The sequence below is a fragment of the Spermophilus citellus genome (genome assembly GCF_964194105.1).
Source record: "Spermophilus citellus genome assembly, chromosome: 5".
Classification (NCBI taxonomy): domain Eukaryota; kingdom Metazoa; phylum Chordata; class Mammalia; order Rodentia; family Sciuridae; genus Spermophilus; species Spermophilus citellus.
The window spans coordinates 62,752,585-62,773,904 of NC_138186.1; the positions used below are offsets into that span (position 1 = coordinate 62,752,585).

Genomic DNA, 21,320 nt, shown 5'->3' on the forward strand with positions numbered 1-21,320 from the left:
AGAGAAAGCAACTAAAAACAGAGCAAAGTGTAAAATGTAAAAAAAAAAAAAAAAGACAATATGGGTAGAGGTATACAGGTATTCTTTTTACTAGTCTTACAACTTTCCATAAGGTTGCAATTAGAGAAGAACTGAAGCTTTCTTCCGCTAGCACAGAGTTATTATTCAAGTCTGCATAGGCCCTATCCCAGGTAGGACACTGGCCTCAGTCTGATTTCCACTTGGCTTTAGATCATTCACACCAGTCAGAGCAAGGGAGACAAAAAGAGTTGTGTGTATGGATGGATTTTTTTTAACTTTCTCTAACTTTTTTATTATAAAAGCAGCATGCTCATTATAGAAAATGTAAGGAAAGTACAGAAAACTAATAAAGAAGAAAAATCCACCATATAAATCCACAATGCTAGAAAAAAAATTGTCATTTTGGCATGTTTCCTTTCAATCTTTAAAGTTTTAAGAGAACTGGTATTATGTTATATAAAGAATGTAGCCTGGTGGGGTTTTTTCTCTCTTAACTTAATATAGCATTTTCCTACAACATACGTAAAAACAAAAGCTTCATTAAATCTTCAATTTAAACACAATATTCTATTACTTAGATAGTCCATAATTTCCTAAGTATTTGCCTAAAATTGGTCCTTTGGTTATTTCTAATGTTTATTATACATAATATTGAGTTAAAGATTAAAACTTTTGTACTGGCACTGACGGGGAAGAGGGGAAGTATTTACCTTTATGATAGTTTCACTAATATAGAATTGCTGGGTAAAATGGCATAACACTTTTAAGATGAAGTAGAAAAGGCCAAATCACTTTTTTAGATATCTAGGGACACACCTTTATTCTTTTAGGGGAAAAGTAACACCTGAATGGGATTACCAAAACTGGGCTAGAATTTCCTTTAGGATTTAAAGAAAGGGAAGTTGCCACAGTCCAGCTGGGCAAATAACCGGGAGGTGACAAGCAACTTGAAGGTTCAAGCGGGAACTACTTTATTACGGAGCAGCAGGGGCATATATACCTAACTGATTACACACAGCTTGACTCAATTAACATCATCTAGATACAGCAGTCAGCCAATAAGGAATCCTCATCATCTTAATGGCTTGCTGGCGTTGCTTCACAAACCACTCCTCCTGGCAAACTGCCAGGTGCCATCTTGACTTGATTTGCATCCCCAACAGGAAGTTATAGCCATAGTCAGAAAACTGCAATCTTCAGTTCAATTTGGCTCTGGGACAAGTTCTATAAGCTGCATTTTGCCCCCCAAAGAGGAAAGACTAAAGTGTTCCATCCTATATCTACATACACCAACTGCTAGATAAGGGATATAGAGCCCAACCCAGTGTGAGCATCTGTCATCCAAGAGCCCATCCTATCCTTCTGATGAAAATGGGGTCCTAAAATTTAAGTGTGTGTGTTGGTGGGGTGGGGGGATTGTACATGAGGAAAGCAATTGGAATTGAAAAGTAAGATTCAGATTCAAACCTTACAAGTTGGGTTTTGTTTCTTTTTTAGCAGCCCAATGACATCAGAAGAGGAAAGGCTCCAAAAGTCAGGAGATGTGCCGTCTCGTCCCATCTGTCCTGAACAAACAACTAGCCTGTTGTTTTGAGTCAAATCTCCCTGGACTACATTTCCTTCTTTATTAAATGACAAGTCAAACAAGGTCCTCTCAGCTCTCAATTGATTCTGCAACATTCTCCTGTTTTAAAGTTGCTGGAGGAAATGGCAGAGAAGTTATTCTCTCTGAATGCTTTTTATTCTGGTGAGATGGTTAGAATCATCTGCTATAACACAACTAGATCAAGTAACACTTGGTGTACCAAAGGAGGTTCCGCAAACTTTGTATTTCCCATTCCTATAAAAAAAAAAAAAATGACCTGAGGGAAAGACAGGGAGATCTGTAAGAAAGGAGAAAAAAGAAGGCTCACCATGGCCATTGCAGTAGTAGATCCACTTCTCTCGGTTCTGAGTTGGAGTCATGGATTTCTTCAGCGCCGCCTTTTCCACAATGGCGCTGGGATCCTGCCTGGGCCCCTTTTTCAGAGTCCTGGAGCTTTTCCGGATACTGCATACTACTATCACCACAAGCACCAGCAGCAGGAAAAGCACAATCATCCAGGGCAAGTGCTCATTGATGTCAAAATGCTTGTGCAGGTTCTGTCTGGGATGGCCCCTCTTGGGGCCCTTGATGGGTGTGCTGGACTTTTCGCCCCCGGTGGCCTCCATAGATGGCAGCAGCTTGAGGATGTGTCGGTGGTGGGGGCCTTGCTGGTGGCTGACTATCTGGAGGCTTGGGAGGGTCTTGTTCACGCCTTCCTCCCCACTGGCTGAGCTTGTGTTGTCAGGGACTGTCCCTTCTTGGATGCTACTCAGTACCTTTGGTCTAACAGAGGCAGAAGAGTTGGATTCTGTTGAGGTCATGCCTAGAAAAAAAGAGTAAGGAGCAGGGAAGAGCTTTTCCATATTTGGGGATCTATATATTCCCTCCTCTCCCTGGCCGGATAATCAAAGAGAAGAACTTTGAAGCTTAAGAATAAATTATGTTGCACATTTTCATAAAGGCCTTTTATGAAAAGCACCTTTATTTAGAAGGTAAAATCTGAATAGCTAAACTCACTTCTTGCACAAAAAGCAAGAGCACACTCAGGGATCCACTCCATCTGAGTATCACATCTTGAGTGGAGAGATGTGTGTTCAATGCTCCAGTCAACTCTAAATTGTTTTGATTATTCAGAAAACTAGTTCAAATTTAATTTCTTTGTTCATACTCCTCCTTTCTTTAGACTCTTTCATGATGCAATGATGAGCATATTACTAAGATAAAGAACAGAGATCAAATACAAATCCAAGTCTGATTAAGTGGAAAATTTGGTGGAACAGGTCAGTGAATAAAATAGAGCAGAACTTTTTTAGCACCTGTTATCAATAGATTAAACAAGATTGGGGCTGACATGAGTGGACTTCCTTCAGAGAAGCTTCCACAAGTAGTTTCATTAAGCAGTGTGAGAAATGGGAATTTTGAAGCCCCACGGACAAAACTTGGCCTTGTGTCATTCCCTGAGAAAGTCTGGAGTGGCCATTCAAACTCTTTGTGTCTGTTTCTTTATTTCAAAATGGCAGATATAAAAAGGTTCTCCCTATAGTGTTATGGTGAAGGCCAAATATCTTTACAGAAGGGAGTTGCTGGGATGCACAGCTCAAGTTGGTTATCATCTCATAAAAATTAAATTCCATCAAAAAGAATTAAAAATAAAGGCTAACTCCATATTCTGCCAGAGGTTCAAATGGAATCTCAGGAAGATTGGGGTATTTGATGAGGGGCACAAAGTTAAGATCATTGAAAAAAACACTAAGTTATTCTTTTCTAGTTATCTTCAATCTGTTGTATATTTGCTTGTCTTCTGAAGCTTCTAACTTTCCTTTACATTCTTTGCCCTACCTTAGATTCATTGGTTCCTTCCAGATGTAATGGCAATTTCTCCCTTTCTCTCTCTCTTTCCTTCTAGTGGTGTTCACCCAGGGTTATTCCATGTTAGAAAACAATCCAGAAGGAACCTTAAACACTTAAATCACTCACTTAGCGAGTTTGAAACTGAGACCTGAAGAGGTTAAGTGACTTACATGAGGTCATATGCTGTCCTTATTTCTCTAGGTTCTTATTTTTCTAGCTTGATGTGACCTAGTTTTAGATATTTGATCTCTCCTAATAGAAAAAGTTTAAATGTTTCTAATAACTCAAAAGAAGCCAGATTTAATTAGCCACAAAATGAAGGGCTCTTCTCCAAGGAATGACTTTGGAATACACAAAATGGAGAACACATCCTTGATAGAAGCCCCCTCATGGTACCTCCAGTGGGCTCAAAGTTTTCCTCAAAGAAATAATCCATGAGGTTAAATTACCTTTGGGAACATAAGTGGAAGAAGGGACTTCGTGGGATTCCATGTGCTCAGGGCTTGAAAAGATGGCTGTGCCAGGGGAAGGCGGGGCCGTGCTGGAGGCCAGGTGTGTGCCACAGACGTTGTCTGTCTCCTTGGTCCCCGGCTTGATCACCACCAGGTTCTGACTCAGACAGTCTGTGTATGTTTTGCATTTCATCACACTAGAAGGCACATCAGAGAAGGTACCCCGAGGGCACTGCTTACACCGCACGTCCTCGTTCTCTGTCCCTTTCTTCCGCACACCCCAGCCCACAGGACACACTGTATGGGGTGCACAGGTACCATTAGACTGGAACGTGCCAGGTGGGCAAGTGCATTCTCGGTCAGTCAAGGCAGCACAAGGTAATGTCTCAACCATTGGCCGTGGGCATGGCTGACTACAGTCATGGCATCTCTCTATGCCATTTTCATGCCTGGTAAAGGTCCCTGGAGGGCAACTGCTGCAAACTCGCAGGCTTGTGTTGGTACAATGCTCGGAGACATAGGTTCCTGCTGGACACTTGTCACAGGTTAGCACCTGGCCAGTTGCACGGTCAACATGGCGGTATGTGCCAGTGAGACTTGGGGCCTTTGGTTCTGGCTGAGCCGAGGTGGTGCTAAGGAATCCAAGCTGAAAGAAATAAAAGGGGAAGGGAAAGGAACAAAAACCAAGAAGGTGTTAAATAGGAAAAGAGGAGAAGAAAGGACCAGCAATCCCAACACCACTGCCATCATTCTTGATAAAGGTCTGACCAATGCCACATCCACTTGACGCAATAGCCTCAAAATGGTAGGAAGAGGGAAACGAAGACTTGAACTGCACATTAGTGCCTGATTTACTGGCTATGAGGCTTTGGTTCAGCAGACCTTTGCCTCAGCTTCCCATTTCCATCTGTAAAATGAAGCTGACAATACTTCTCAAATTGATTATAAAAATCAACCGAGCCGGGCGCAGTTGCACACGACTGTTATCCTATCAGATCGGGAGGCTGATGCAGGAGGATCGTGAGTTCAAAGCCAGCCTCAGCAATGGCAAGGCACTAAGCAACTCAGTGAGACCCTGTCTCTAAATAAAATACAAAATAGAGCTGGGGATGTGGCTCAGTGGATGAGTGTCCCTGAATTCAATCCCTAATACCCACTCCCCCAGCAAAATATCAATTAAGAATAGGAATATGAAAGCACTCTGTGGATAGTATTTTAAAATGGTATATATGGGCCAGGGATGCAGCTCAGTACCATAAACCAGTAATGATAATAATAATGATGATGGTGGTCCTATATAGAAGTAAAAAATCCTAAATGTAAGAAAAAAATAAGTGAATAGTTGTCTTCCTTTCCCTGACCCAAATGTTAAGCTGTCATTTCTCAATATCAAAACAAAGCAACTGAGAACCAAGATGGCATGTATTCAAGCTACCACTTTCCTAGCACCATATTGCATGGTCAGGGTTAACCTGTAGACCTGGCATGATTTTTTTTTTTTTCAAAGGCTTCTTCTAAATGAAGTTAAACTTCCTCTTTTTTCAAAACAGAGGCAGGCCCTTGGCATTCCTGGTAATGTGCTTTAAATAACAGAGTTGATGCTTTTATATTCACACCCTGTTTATACAGCCTCTGAAGCCTGCAGCTGCTAGGTCATGGGCCTGCAGCCACGAAGACCCGGCAAGAGGGACTCAATAGACATTTCTATTTCTTTCATAGAACAGAAACTTCACTCAGCAAAAAGGATTTTAGGCTAGCTTCAAGATGAAAACTCTAGGGGAAAGCAAATTATTTTTGTGGTACTAAATCCCAAGGTCCTTTGAGAAGTGGAGGAGTAAGAATAGAAAGCTTTTTTGCAGTAATGAAGATTGAGAGGTTCCAGCAGTTCTCACTGTCCTCTATGAAATGGAGAAAGTTAGTAAGAAAACAATAGCTGCCTCAAACTACCAACTACCTGCCCAGGCAAATTCACACTAAATTTACCACTGTACCAGTAACTAAGAGAATAAACCTTGATTTTTTAAAAAGTGATTAGAGTTCCTGTCTTAGCATCTTGACACTTCATCCAAGGTTCAGTTCCTCCCCTGCCCCAGAATTTAACCATCTGAACCAAAATTATTTCCCTTAAATTCTCTTATCCCAAACAAACCTCCAGTTAAGTGACAACAAACACTTTTTGGCTTATAATATTCAGGTTTTTCTTTAATCTGAGACCAAAAGAAAAAAAAAGTTTAATTTCATCTTCTTAAGCTTAACTTGATGATAAATTCTGTGATGTCTTCCCTTTTTTCACTTCTGGCTTTACCTTTCCTTTTCTCACCTCTTCTACTTAGAAAATCAGCTCTAGCCACCCTCTTCTGAGCACAGCAGATGCGCTAGGTAGAGGGAATTGTCCTGTGGAGGCCAAGTTCATTTGGCAGGTATACCAAGAACAAGATTAGTTCCAATCACCCCAAAACTGAAGATGAGGTCAAAGAGACTTCCAGGGCCTCTGCTACTTGGAGCTCTTTATTATGTAACATCAACATGCAAAAGCAGTTTTATATAGCCACAGCATCCTGGAAAGTTTGAAAGATTTATAAGGTAACCAAAATGAAAGCAGGCAACAGAATCTGAATCCTGGCCTGGGAGTGGTGGTCAGGGATGAACACTCTGATGTGCAGTGTGACCTAAGTCTGCCTCCCTTCCTCTGTGGAAGGCTGGGCAGTCAGCCACACAAACATACCAGGAGGGTGGCTTTGCAGATCAAGCACAGGTCATAAAATGGCACTGTCTATGAATATGCATGGGATTGGGTATAGACATCTGATATGGTTTAGATAGATATAAGGTATCCCCCTAAAGTTCATATGAGACAATGCAAGAAAGTTTAGAAGTCCCAATAGAAATTACTGGGTAGTAACATAGGCAGGTAGGGTATAGCTGGAAGAGATAGATCATTGGGGAGGGCCTGCTTTTGGATATGTATATATTTAATTCCTGGCAAGTAGAATGTTCTCTCTCTTTCTCTCCCCCGCCCACTCCCTCCCTCCTCTCCCCCCCCCCTTCCTGGTTCTAACTGGGGAGTTTCTTTCCTCTACCACATACTTCTCCCATGATGTTCTGCCTCACCTCAGGCCCTGAGGAATGGAGTCAGCTATCTATGGACTAAGACCTCTGAAACTGAGAGGCCCAAAAGAAACTTTTCCTCTATAAAATTGTTCTTATCAGAGAACAATTGGTCAGAGCATCAAAAAAGCTCACTAAAACAACTTCCTACAGCTGTATATATCTCCCCCAGAGTATGCTTTTCTAAATTTGAAATAGAGGATGGTAGGTTCTCCATCAGACCCCTGACTACTGAATTACCAGGTCTCCCTAGCATTACACAAAATCTTCCTCCAAACCCCACTGCACCTATACTCTTGCCCATGCTTTGAGTGGACTTATCAGTTCTTGAGTCTGAAAATGGACCTTTAAATTACTTCATAATAAAGGTTGTGATTCCAACTCCAAAAACCAGCTGACACAGAACAGATGCTTTCACAGTCTTGCCTGGGCTAAACAATAGAAGTGAGATTTGTGTAAAAACGGGACTCTACGAATCTACTGGACAAATATTTCTTGAAGACCCACTATGTATGTGCAAGGGTTGAAAACAGAATTTTGAGAACTCTATCTCAAGTGAGATTCACAAAAGCTACAAAACCAGTAATCAGCCAGAACCAAGATTGTTGTAGAGAAGGAAAAATACAGAGTTCTGTGGGAGGGCATTGATAGGCACTTCCTAGCTCAGAAAAGTTAAATGTTTTGAAGAAGCTTTCAAGGATGGAGAAGCAGAAATTAACTACAGGGGAAAAGGCAGGGAGAAGTGGAGGGTATCAGGCAGAGGAAATTTCAGAGCAAAGGTGTGAAGGATAAAGAAGCTCAGAGCAGGAACTAAAATGCTAAGGCTCCACCTCAAGATGCATCAGAGTGGCCACAGCTAAAGTTGAAGAGACTCCAAATATTTATCTTAGCTTGAAATGCAATGACAAATGATTTTGTGTTTATGTTGGGGGGAGGTGTAATCACGTTTGTGAATAAAAAGTATCTGGTTGCAAAGTGGAAGGTGACAGTGGAGGTGAACAAGAAAGTGCACCTAGGAGGTGAGAGCCTACGTGAAAGTTGGTGGTGACTGGGACTAGCATGGCAGCCATGGAAACAGGGAGAAAGTAATAGATTTGAGGGCTTCGGTTGGCTGGATTTGCTCAGTGGTTACTATGGAGGGGAAAGAGGAAGAAAGAGACATGGCTTTCAAACTGGACCCAAAAGAGCACTGAACGAGACACAGCACACAAGACTCCTCTTGGACCAAGAAGGAGTAAGAGGTAGGTAGGTTCCATGACTGTCTACCTCTGCCTCAAACAGAGCAGCTCCACTTTACCAATTTGCTAATGAGTAGTCTTCCAAATGAAGAATTCATTTGAAAGAGAGTTAATTCCTAAAATGATTCTGAAAAGATCTCTTTTAATTCTAAAGTCAAAAGCTAAATGCATCTATGCTTCAAAGATGGAGGAGCCACGCCAAGGAAGTCATGGCAACCTCTCCTTTATCTTTACAGAGACAGATGGCACCTAAGAGAAGTTATTATAGTGAGATCTCTTAGACTACTGCAGACTCCTGATCTACTAGCTTTTCCCATTAGCCTGGTGGCAATCCCTTGGCTTCTAAGAAAATTAAACATAGGAAAAATCATTCCTAGAAAGGATCCTGCAGGTGAAGTAATGGGTAGTGAGGATGAGGTGGATCAATTTTTAAAAACAACATTTAAAGCTGGGTGTGGTGATGCACACCTGTAATCCCAGCAGCTCTGGAGGCTGAGGCAAGGAGGGTCACAAGTTCAAGGTCAGCCTCAGCAGTGTAAAGAGGCCCTAAGTAACTTAGGAAAACCCCATCTCAAAATAAAAAATAAAATAAAATAAAAAGGCCTTGGATGTAGCTCAGTGAGAAAGCACCCTAGGTCCAATCCCCATTTTTTTAAATTATATTTAAGGTGCTGAGGCTTAAATGTGTGTGTGTGTGTGTGTGTGTGTGTGTGTGTCTGTGTGTATAAGCTTAAGGATGGTCTTCATATAATGTCAAAACAAATTTAGATGATACCTAAAGCTAATGCAAAGGAAAACAGGAGACATAGTCATTGAAAAGTGGAGAGTGGGGGCCAGAAAACCCAAGGCTGGGTCCAACCTAATCAAGATCCTTAATTCTCACATTGGTGCACAGGTAGATATACTAGAACAGAGGTTCTTCACCAAAGCCTCAGGCCTCAAATGCAGCAACAAAACTACCTGGGAAGCTTTAAAATGAAAAAAAGGAAAAAAAAAAGAGTTCACATCCCTAGTCTCATACTCTCAGATCACTGTGAGCCTGTAATGAGACCAAGAATTTGTTTGTTTTAGCTGTGGTTTATTTTGCTCTCCTAATCATTTTGAAACTCAACTATGTTTTAGACCCCAGAACTAATCCAGGACCCCTCTGGCTCTAATCTTCTCTGATTAAAAGACATAATTTGGACATAGCCTAATCCCATTTCTGTCAGAGTGACTGCTTCCAGATTCTTAACCAACCTGGCACTTTTAATTATTTTAATGTTGTTCTTTATTGGTATTTTTATAACAAATATAAACATTCTTGCATTAATTCTAACAATTAGAAAATATACAGTAAAACATTTAACTCTCTGCTCAAATCCACTCAAATCCCCAGAGAAACCCACACTTAATTTTGGTGCATATATTTCCAGACCCTTTTCTGAGTATCTACACCTAATACATATGGACATATTTTAAGTTCGCTGTTGCTGTTGCTTTAGGTTACTTTGTTTTTTATCTAAAAGGGAGGAGCTATATGTACTGTGTGGTGATATGTCTTTATTCAATTTCTAATACTGCATGAAATCTGCACATCCAAATGGTAGACTATTTCATTCTCTCTAAGGCCAGACCTCTTCATTTGTAATGAGTATGCCTTAATTTAGAGATTCTTCCACCTGAGCCCACAGAGATCGCCTTCTTGTCAACGCATATATTTTCCTATCTTCTATAAGTCCCTCTAACCCACCCAGTTTCTTTCCCCGCCCCAGATTCCAATGGCAGATGCAACCACACTGTTCAATTGGTTGAGAATTGCTTTCTTCCAGATCAAAGGAAGTTTCAATACAACCAATAACTTGAAACCTCTCTCTCCATTCTCTCTTTCCTATTAGTAAGAATTTATCATATATGTATTTCCAGACCATGTGTGGACTAAATCAGGGGTAAAAAGAATATCTGGGCAAAGATTTAGAAAAGATTTATATTTTTTTCCAACCACTGTCTTAAAATCAGCAGGATGTTGGTTTACTTACTTATTAGCAGGTTTGCACTAGGCTGCATTCAACTCTAACCTTCTATGTTGTGATTATTTATGTCAAGTTCCACCCTCTTTGTGAAGCCTTTAGACACCCAAATTCCACACACTCCTAAACACCCAGATTCCAAGGAGATGAGCAAACTCTTCATCACATTTCCTGTTTCTGTTCATCATATTGGTGCCTAATTACATATTGTCTTGTAATGGTCACTGATGGCCCCATAAGTGTATGTACTTATCTTCCCATAATGATTATAAGCAGCTCAAGGCCAGGGACAACCATGTCAACTGCATTTCCTTGCTTGCTCAACCACTTCCATAATGAAGATGGCGGAAATAATAAGCAAAGCATCCTCTGAGCCAGGGGCCAGCAAACTAATTCCAACAAGCCAATTATTCTAATAAACAAGTTTAATGGAATCCGGATACTCATCTAGGTATCACCTATGGCTACTTTCACGCTGTGTGGGAGAGCTGGGTAGTTGCAACAGAGACCATAATGGCCCACAAACTCAAAAGATTTAGCATGTGGTCCTTTATAGCAAAAGTCTCCCAATACCTGCACTGTGCAGTCAAAATAAATGTCAAAAATACAGAGATGAAAAGTTCACAGGAACCCTCAGACCTCCTCTGAGAGCCTAACAATGAATGCCGGGGTTATGCTCTTCCTTTCTGTACCACCCGCTCCAACTCCCACACCAAATCGGATCCTCATACCGAGCTTAAAATTCTCAGTGGCTTCCCACATGACTTTGGATGGAATGCAAAATCATTAACAGAGTCGGGACCCTCTGGAATGCTATCCCTGCCTGCCCCTCCCCAGTGGAAAACAAGTTTCACAACCTCCCCCACCCCCTTTTTTTCTCTTTAAGACTACCAGAATTTTCTACATTCACATTTATGGGTTTAGTTTGTCTTCCCTTGTGAACCACAAGATGCATGAGGACAAGGATGAGGCTAATTTTACACATGGGTCCTATCCAAGCCCCAGAAGACCTGATTCATAGTCTACTTGACCAGGTTTGTTGTCTAAATGAATAAATTTGTAGACCATGAATAACTAGAAACAGCAGATGAAAAGGTGAGGGATGGTTACCAAAGATAAGCAGGTGTATAAAAACAAGTGTGAGAAACCCCCAAAGTCTCTGCAGGGTAGTCACATAACATAAGAGAGTAGCCTAGAACCCGTCAGTGTGAAGACAAATAGTTCACTTCACCTCCAAAGACACCAAGGGCATCACGTTTAACAGAACCACTGCTGGCTTACAAGAATCACCTCTACATGGTATTTAAGATGAAAAGCTAATGTACTGAAGAGTTAAAACATTTCCCTCTCATTTTTTAAAAGAAGATTATACTAACTTGATGCTTAGAATTATAAGCAGTGTAATGAGATTATTCTCCAAAGTTAGCTAAGCTCCTTCCTAGTTGAAACTTCAGAACACTTATTTCAAAAACAATAATGAAGGAAGGAGGCAAATATCATATACTATCCCAAGCCATACATGATGTAGGAATACAATAAATATTGCATAATAAGAAGGTAAAAAGCAGAACAAAACAAATCCCAAAACAGGGAAGAAGTCTCTGTAAATAAGCAAGTGTAAAGACTTCCAGAATCTCATTGCTTACCCTGATGACCCAAACCACACCTGTGCTCTTTCACTTACACTCCAGGGCACAGGGATGGGCCTGACTGAAGACAAGAAGCACCCGGATGCACGGACACACGCCAGAATGTTGATGCCTACTCACTCTTTAACAATACTTATTCTATGATCTCATCTTTCAAACAAACAAAACTTCCTTGAAGCTTATGATTACTACATATGTATATGGTTCTTCCCCCTATCAAATACTAATAATATTTTAATGAGAAATGAGCAAACTCAAGACAGTGATAAACTTTCACTATTCATAATAGATGAGCAAGGAGATTGCCTGGGAGATTGCTGTAGAATATTTTTCAATGCTGCATAAAGCTAGTATTTTTTAAGAGGAAAGTCAGTTACTGTGGAGATTATAAGGCAACCAAGTTATTCCTGTGATGGTGGCTATAAAACATACTAACAGATGACCAAAAGGCAAAGGCCAAATTTGAGGTTGTGGCTCAGGGGTAGAACACTTGCTGGAATGTGTGAGGCACTGGGCTCGATCCTCAGCGCTACATAAAAATAAATAAATAAAATTTAAAAACATGGCATCCATCTACAACTAAAAAAAAATTATTAAAAAAAAAGACAAAGGCCAGGCAGAGTTGGATACTCTCAAAATTTCTGGCAACTTTACCTTAAACATCATATTAAACCAGTAATATCAAGACACAGTCTACTTGGAATTCTCCATATTTGAAGGGAGAAAAAGAATATATGGTAAGGAATGCTTTGAGGACAAAGCTTTCACAAATCACAGGCAGAACAGTCCCCAGTTATGTTATATAAACTTGGTCAGCTCTCACATTTCCTACTAAAAAGGCTTTGGTTGCCAGGGCAAAAGCAAGGACTGCTTTTAAAGCTGGTGAATATAGAGAATGCCATGGTTAGAATGTGCTGACTATAGGACCAGAGGGAGGTAAGCTCAGGGGACACTGGGAAAGGAAAAACACAGGCAAGACTAAGCCCCATGCTGCTTTCCCAGAATCTGCAATGCAGAAGAGCATGTATACCCTGTGCTCAGTCACTGGACCACACCCCCTTGTCTCCCTCCATCACCATAGCTATTTCTAAGACCTCTACCACATAGAGATGCCAAGAGCAGGCTGCCCACTTCCTTAGTCACTAAGTGGTAAGCGAGTTGACATCACATACAGGACAGTCGGCATGGACAAGGGGATGCTACTCCATACTCACCAAGGATTTATAGAAAAGCATATAAACCCAGGCAAAACCAACTTTTCCAGCCAGCGTGGCAACTCCAGCATGAATGTGTAAGAAAAAAACTATTTTAGCCTACAGTGCACCTGGAGTCCAGCTCTACTAGGAACTGGTTGAGTGTGATACTGGGATATAAAAACATATATTTGGTCTCTGTCCCTGGTTGCTGGCACACAGCTCCTAAACCCTTGAAATATTTAAAGTGATAAGAGCGTTTTTTTGCATGCTAATGAGATGATTGGTGGCTGGACACCACTAGACAGCTTCAGGATGGGGTGTAGCCACCAAAAAATTGAGGCATAATTATAGAGTTGGTACTTTCAGCTCCTCCCTCCCACCCACCCCCACCTCTGTGGAGGAGCAAGGGGCTAAAGGTTGAGTTGAACAGCAGTGGCTAATGATGTCATCAATCACACCTACATACTGAAGCCTCCATAAAACACCAAAAGAACAGGGTTCAGAGAGCTTCCAGATAGCTGAATACATGCCTGGAGGGTGGCACACCCAGGGCACTGGACTCCCCGGCCTTTCCTACAGGCCTTGCCCAATGTAGCTCTTCTATCTGACTGTTCATCTGTATCATCTGTAATATCATTTATTAATAAGCCACTAAATATAAGTAAAGTATTTCCCTGAGCTTTATGAGCCCACCCTGGCAATTAATTGAACCCAAAGAGGGGGTCATAGAAATCCTGATTTATAACTGATCCGTCAGAGGCACAGATCATAACTTGAGACTTCCTGATGGCATCTGAGTTTGGGGCCAGTCATGTGGGACTGAACCCTCAACCTGTGGGATTTGATGTTGTCTCCAAGTAGAGGGTATCAGAATTAACACTACCCAAGTGACACCATCTCCAGCTGGTGTGACTGGAGAATATGGTGTCTGGTGGGAGAGCAGGAAAAACACTCTAGCCTTTTTTTCTATCCTTAATAATGAGTAACCCTGGCAAATGGCTCAACTTCTGTGTCTCCACTTCTTTGATAGTAAAATGGAAGTAAGAATAATATTTCCTCTTCAAAGACTGTTTTGAGAATCAGAATCATATTTATTATCTTACTATATTTGAGCTTCCCTTAGAATTCGATAATCTTTTAACACATCCCAATTAAGATAACAAATGTTCGATTCCTCAGAAGTGTATCAAAAACTCCAGATTTTAAAAAGCTGCAATCCTGATACACACACTCTTGAATTATGGAGCATACAACAGAACAAAAAAATACAGGATTCATGGCAACAATTTAAAAAGAGAAACAAGGGACAATTTTCAAAACAGATTTAAAATTAAATAGTGGTAAGTAGCAAATGAGAAAGCACAAGAGAGGAGAAGAATTTATTATTAATAAGTACACTTTAGAAAACTAGAGTAGCAATTAAAGAGGCATTTCCCAGAGTGAGTTTCCCTGATCCAGTCCTCTAAGATTTTATGGTTTACAAAAAAAAAGTGAGCAAACTCTAGCACTCACCTGCTTTTGTACAAACTACAAGAATGGTTTTTACATTCTGAATATTTGCGGGGGTGGGGGACAAAAGAAAAATAGTATTCAGGGATGTATAAAATGACATGAAATTCAAATTTCAGTGTCCATAAATATTTATCGGAACGCTGCCATGCCCATTCTTCGAGGTATTGCACACGGTTTCTTCTTCCACATAAAGGCAGAATTAATCGATAATTACTAAGAGAACATATGCTCCCCCTCCAAATCAAAAATACATATGATCTAGCACTTTACAGATAAATTACCCATACCTGGTCTGAAGTTGAAGCAATGTTTCTTTTACAACCTTCTCTTGGAAGAACACAATTAATCTCAACCTATTATTGGCTCCAGCAGGCTCTGCAGAAGAGCTGACTGAAATGGGGAATTAGAGGAGCCCAGCCCTTCTCAAATGTATTTGCCCATACAATCTTTTATGCAAAGAACTTGCATGAACAACCTGTAGAATACAGTGAGCTAATTCTTCATCACAAATAGGACACCAAGGTCCAGAAAAGTTAACAAAACCAACCTTTAGGAGATAAAATTATAGAACCTTCAACAGATAAATAAACAAAGAAAATGTGGTATGTATACACAATGCAATATTACTCAGCCTTAAAGAAAAATGAAATTATGTCATTTGCAGGTAAATGAATGGAACTGGAGAACATCATGCTAAGCAAAATAAGCCAATCCCCAAAAACCAAAGGACGAATGTTTTCTCTGATATGCAGATTACAATTAACAATAAGGGGGAGGGGGCCTAGAGAATGAAAGGAGGGGAGGAATATGGTGATAGGAAGGAGAATAGAATGAACTGGACATTATTACCCTATGTGCATATATTATTACATGACCTGTGTAATTCTACATCATGTACAACCAGAAGAATAAGAAGTTATACTCTATTTATGTATGATGTGTCAAAATGCATTCTACTGTCATGTATAACTAATTAGAACAATTTTTTAAATAAAAAAGTTAAAATTGTAAAATTCAGCTGAGCTTGGTGGTGTATGCCTGTAAATCCAGCCACTCAGGAGGCTGAGGCAGGAGGATCACGAGTTCAAAGTCAGACTCAGCAATTTAGTGAGGCCCTAAGCAACTCAGCAAGACCCTGTCTCTAAATAAAATACAAAAAAGGGCTGGGGATATGGCTCAGTGGTTAAGTATCCCTGGGTTCAATCCTTGGTACCAATATATATAAAAAATTCAAAGTTATCAAATAGTTTATCTCATCTGTTAAGCGATCAGTTTTGACTAATAAAACAAAATGAACTCTAACAACAACAAAAATATTCTTATACATACAAAAGAAACTCAATTTAATAGTATAAACTTAAATGTTCATATTACTAATTATAATAATATCATAAGTTCAGGGGCTGGGGTTGTGGCTCAAGGGTAGAGCACTCGTCTCGCATGTGGGTTCGATCCTCAGCAGGACATATAAATAAAGATATTGTGTGCAACTACAACTAAAAAATAAATAAATATTTAAAAAAATAATAATATTAAAAGTTCAATGTAAAAATACATTCCATACACAGCTAATAAAACTTATAATCAAAAAGATATAAAGAATTAATATAAATGAGACTAACATAACTATAATCGATAGTTGAGACAAAGAACTACATGAGTAATTACCAAGGTAATCATAACACGGATAAATTTGTGACATCCATGAACTAGCAACTACCAAAAGGCAATCTGCACAACCAAATACCTTGCATTTCGTGTGTTAAAGGCACATAAATAAATTAAAACTCCACTGCTGGCAGGTCATGGGGTAGAAAACACATTTATGGGTGACTGGTAGCACTCTGAATTAATTGTCATCCTGAAGACAATCTGGCAATATGCAGTGAAAGCCATAAAACTGCTCATTCGTCTCCTCTGACCCAGCAAGTCCACTTTGAGGAATACACCGTGGGGAAACAACTCAAAAGGAAAAAGAGTAATTGGTTTGTCCAGAGATAACTTCATTAGTGCTGCTTGGTGGAAGAACAGCAGCAATGCACACACCTAACAGCAGGGAAGGCCCAACATACCAACCAGGCTGGTGAGGCTCTTTAAAAATGCTGAACATGAAGGCCTGAGCTGTGAATCACATGCACCTAAAACTTCATACATATAAACTTCCATGGGGTTCCCAATCCCATCCACTCCTCTTCCAGCCTGCCCTTCCCACCAGAGACACTCAACATAGGAACCTGGGAGTAGACCTTGATAATCCCTTCATCTTAAATCCACCTGGTCCCTCCTACCTCACCATAGGTAAACTCTCTGACATCTTCAGAGGTCCTGTATGATCTGGAACCCTCCTGCCTCTTCCACTTGAATCCAAGTCCCCATTGACTGAGTACACTAATCACAATGACTTTCCTTCCCTTCCCTGACCATGTGGGCTCCTTCCTGTGTTTGGACTGTTCTATATGTTCTTCCCTCCCACTGGCATGCTCTTCCTCCTGCTCTATGAATGGTTGCTTCTCATTAAACATCACCCCTTCTATGAACTCCAAGAGAAGACTGTGGATAAGTTTCCACAATCATATACCCAGATTCTAGTCATGCCTGACCATTAACAGATGTTCCATAAATTTTATTAAATAAATGAAAAATACAAATGTATCTCTGTAAGAGAACAACAACAACAACAAAAAGCTACATACAGAAAAGCAGAACACAAGCATATACATACACACTGGTTTCAACCATACATAAATGTTGTCAAGGACGAGAACTGAATAGGTAGGACACAAAGACAATTTGTGTCCACTAGGTTCTTTGAGTTTACCAACTTAAGTTAAATGTTCTTTCTTAATAACTCAAGTATTCTTGAGTTGAAGCTCAAAGTATTGAGGGTTAGCCCAAGCTCCAACTACCCCCAAGTTTTCTAGAATGAGCAAAGAGTTAATGTAAAGCAAGATCTTTCTGGAAATCATCCAACAATCATTTATTGCGTAACTACTATGTGTTAGGACATTGAGCCAGAAACACAAAGATGATTAGCACATTGTCCATGTTCTTAGAAACTGGTGGAAGAACAACATTGGCCCCTGAACATGAGGAAAAGACACACAAACTTTGCCCATTCTATAATTTTTCCTGAACCAGTATTATGGTTTGGATCTGGAAAGTTTCTCAGAGGCTCATGTGTTACAGGCGTAGTCCCCAATGCAGCAATACTCAGAAGTGGAGCTTTTGGGGAATGATTAGATCAGAAGGGTTCTAATCAATGGATTGATACATTGATGGGTTCACAACTGATACCATTATTTGTAGGAGGTAAAACTTTTAGGAGTGGAACCTAGTTAGAGGAAATAGGTCACTGGGAGCGTGCCCTGGAAAGGTATCTCCTCATCCTGACCTCTCTTTCTCTCTGCTTCCTGTCCACTATGTGCTAAGCAACCTTGCTCCACAACACCCTCCTTATCATGATGTCCTGCCTCACTTCAGGCCCATAGAGTGGGGCCAAATTACTACGGACCAGAAGTTCTGAAACTGTGAGCCAAAATAAGTCTTTCCTTCTTTAAATTTTCTCAGGCATTTTGTCACAGTGACAGAAAACTAATACACATACACACACACACACACAAAAAAAAAAAAAAAAAAAAAAAAAAAAAAAAAAAAAACAGGTACACAAGATTTAAATCCAAGAGGAAAGACTATGGACTTCTAGACATAAAAAAGGAGCTTGAGTTGGATGATAACCAATAAAATTATTCTGCGAACCTGTTACCATTTGCCTCCCCAACCCTCCTACCTCTCCTACTTTTCATTAAGTAAGCTGGCCATATCTAGAAGAAATTAGATAATGTTCTTGTCACAAAGGTTCTTCAGGAGACCAGAATTCCAACTCCTTTTCCAGGACCAGCAATTAAACAACTTCCTCTCATGTTTTGCCTCTCCCTGATGGACTCAATCCCTACAATCTACAAAGAGATATATTTGAAAGAGGATGCTACCAGTAAGTGTGATCAACTGCACACACCCAACATTGGTGGATCCATTCAAATCCCCGAGTTAAAACAGTTTCTAAGAGACCTAAAATAAAGTGAACAAAGGAAATATTAATAACAGATGGTACAAGCCAATGCACTTACCCTATACAAATAATTAAGCTGACAGCAAGAAAAAACAAATCTCCTAAAAAGCCCTCAAGTACGTAGGAAAAGTGAGTTGAAACTACATTGCTAAGCAGAACCCATGTCACGCTGTTACTCACTAAGCAAATATTTTTCAAAGAGACCCAAGTTGCAGGAAAGCAAAGCATTCATTCCCTATTTATAACATTTCAATTTGCAGGAGTAGCTTTCCATCTTAACCATGGCACCACTGCCCGTCAGAGTCACACCATAGGAAAATGCTTGCCAGTGGTTTCACACCCTCCCCCTTCAATCCACACACAGGTTACTCTTACTACTAGTTTTGGCTAAACTTCCAAGAACCATCATGGAGCAGAGCTGCTCATCAGAGCATGCTCAACTTTCTGGTAAAATCATTCCTGTGAGGGAAACGAACAGAAAACAAAATTCTAGTGAATTCAAGTGGCCTGGCCCCTACCTGCAATTTGGCAGAAAGAGCAGTGTGTTATGAAGCCACACTGACCTAGATTTAAATCCTCTCTCCAGCACTTGCCAACAGCGGGAACAAGAACCCTGTTAAACCTCACTCCCTTATCTGTAAAATGGGGTTAATGCTACTACCTTGAGGACTTGTGTAATTTACTGAGATGGTTTGTAGAAGGTACTCAACAGCAAGATAAGCACTCAGTAATCGAAGACTAGTGCCATCCATATCAATGATTAACATTAATAGGCATTTTCTTGTCCCTTTCCTCAGAAGCCTTATTGAATTCAACTGCTTTTATTTGATTCCAGGACTCATGGACCTGCTCCCCACCTCTCTTCGAAATCCATTAAGCTCATGTTCCTTTTCCCAAAACAGACAGATGTGCAAATGGTGCCAAACAACAGAGCCACCAAGAAGTTCTGGCAGCGAGGGAGAAAATGGAAATTTATATAAATATTAGATAACAAAGACTTGCTATGTCTTAGCTTAAAAACCTCTCCTTTTCTTTTTATTTCTTTGTTGTTTGTTTAGAAGAGTCTTAGGTATAATTTTCTAATATTCTAAAGAGAAAATGAAACTACCTAGTGCAGCACCCTGATGACCCACCCACGTCCTGTCCAGCCCCACACCTGCCTGAGACTCCTCTGTAAACAGTATTCCCATCACTGCAAATATCTGTCCTCTCCAAAGCCAGGACACTGATAAGAAAACCTTACTGGTGACCTTTAGTGATCCTTAAGAATGGTCAGGTCACTACTGCTTTGGATCAAATATCAGTGATATGTGGATCTAAACATCAGTGAGCTGTAGGTCCTGCCTATGCTCATTGACACCTACTGGGTTCCTCTCAGGTTGTACCTTCTGCCTGAGTTCAGTTCGCCTCAGCTTCAGGCTAGAAATAGCAGGTGGTAGGAAAGCCAGGTGGCAGCAGACAAGCCAATTTAAGATTCCTGTTGATTTTTTGGTATTTGACAAATTTAAACACTGGAGAAAGGCCAGGATTCATTTATGATCACACCCTTTATTCCTAAAGAACCAAAGCTCGCCAACTGCTACTGCATCAGCCACAAAGTTCAGCTTCCTGCTGACACTAAAGGGGAATTCGATTTGGGGAACCAAGCTGAGTCCTGTTATGGCTTTGCTTTGGTTGTCATTCTGTCAACTAGACAGATCTACATCTAATGGTCCAGACTAAGTCTGCCCAAATGATCTTTAGACATGTGACCAAAGCTCAGAGATAATCTTGGCTCCTCTTTTCACAGAAGAGAAGCACCTGAGGTTGCCAAGAAGTTGCTGGTGACCTGACATCACCACAATTTGCCAGGCCCGTTTGGGGGAAGAAGGCCAGAAGAGAATTAGCGCTTACTGGAAAATAGGCATAGCTGTTTATGCAAGGAAAAGTCACTCGATTCATACTGGTCCCTGAATAGTCTGATGATGCATTTGACCATTTCCCATCACAAAAGAAAAAAAAATTAATAAACTTTACTTAAGCCAATTATTGTTTACATGTTTTATAAAGCTCCCGCTGAGCAAGCACAAAATTAATGGAGCTTCCAGAGACTTTATCTCTCATCTTGGAGGATGGAGTCAAGTGCAATGTTAAAGTGTGAGGAATCCACATTGTGACTTATAAAACAGATGCACATGGACTACTCACCAGGGCCAGCAGAGAAGCTCACAATACCTTGCTCCTACCCAACAAAGACACACCTGGAGAAAGTCACTCTCTACAGTTTATCCCAGAAAATATGGCATTCACTGTGCTTCCCATACCGAACTTGATAAACTTTGACCAAATTTAGCTATGCTAAAATATGTGATGTCAGCAGTTGGTGGAACTCTGCCTATTTGGTTTAGTTTAGTTTTTTTTTCCTCTTTAATTAAGATAATATACATTTCATTATGAGATTTTTGTTGTTGTTGTTGTTGTTTTGTTGCTTTTTTGCTGAGGTATGGGGAATTGCCAGGGGTTGAATCCAGGGGTGCTTAACCACTAAGCCACAACCCCAGCCCTTTTTTATATTTCTATTTTGAGACAGGTTCTTGCTAAATTGCTTACAGCCTCACTAAATTTCAGGTGATAGCTTTGAATTTGCAATC

General features: G+C 40.4%; 1 protein-coding gene across 1 annotated transcript in view; it reads right to left on the minus strand.

Annotated features, from left to right (window-relative positions):
* The window catches only part of TNFRSF21 (TNF receptor superfamily member 21), a 72,628-nt gene that overhangs the window by 47,343 nt on the left and 3,965 nt on the right, over nt 1-21,320 (minus strand). The window contains exons 2-3 of the mRNA XM_081295831.1: nt 3,907-4,555; nt 1,935-2,429 (exon numbers count right to left, since the gene is read on the minus strand). Of these exons, the coding sequence (XP_081151957.1) occupies nt 1,935-2,429; nt 3,907-4,555 (1,144 nt within the window). The remainder of the gene's footprint in view (nt 1-1,934; nt 2,430-3,906; nt 4,556-21,320) is intronic.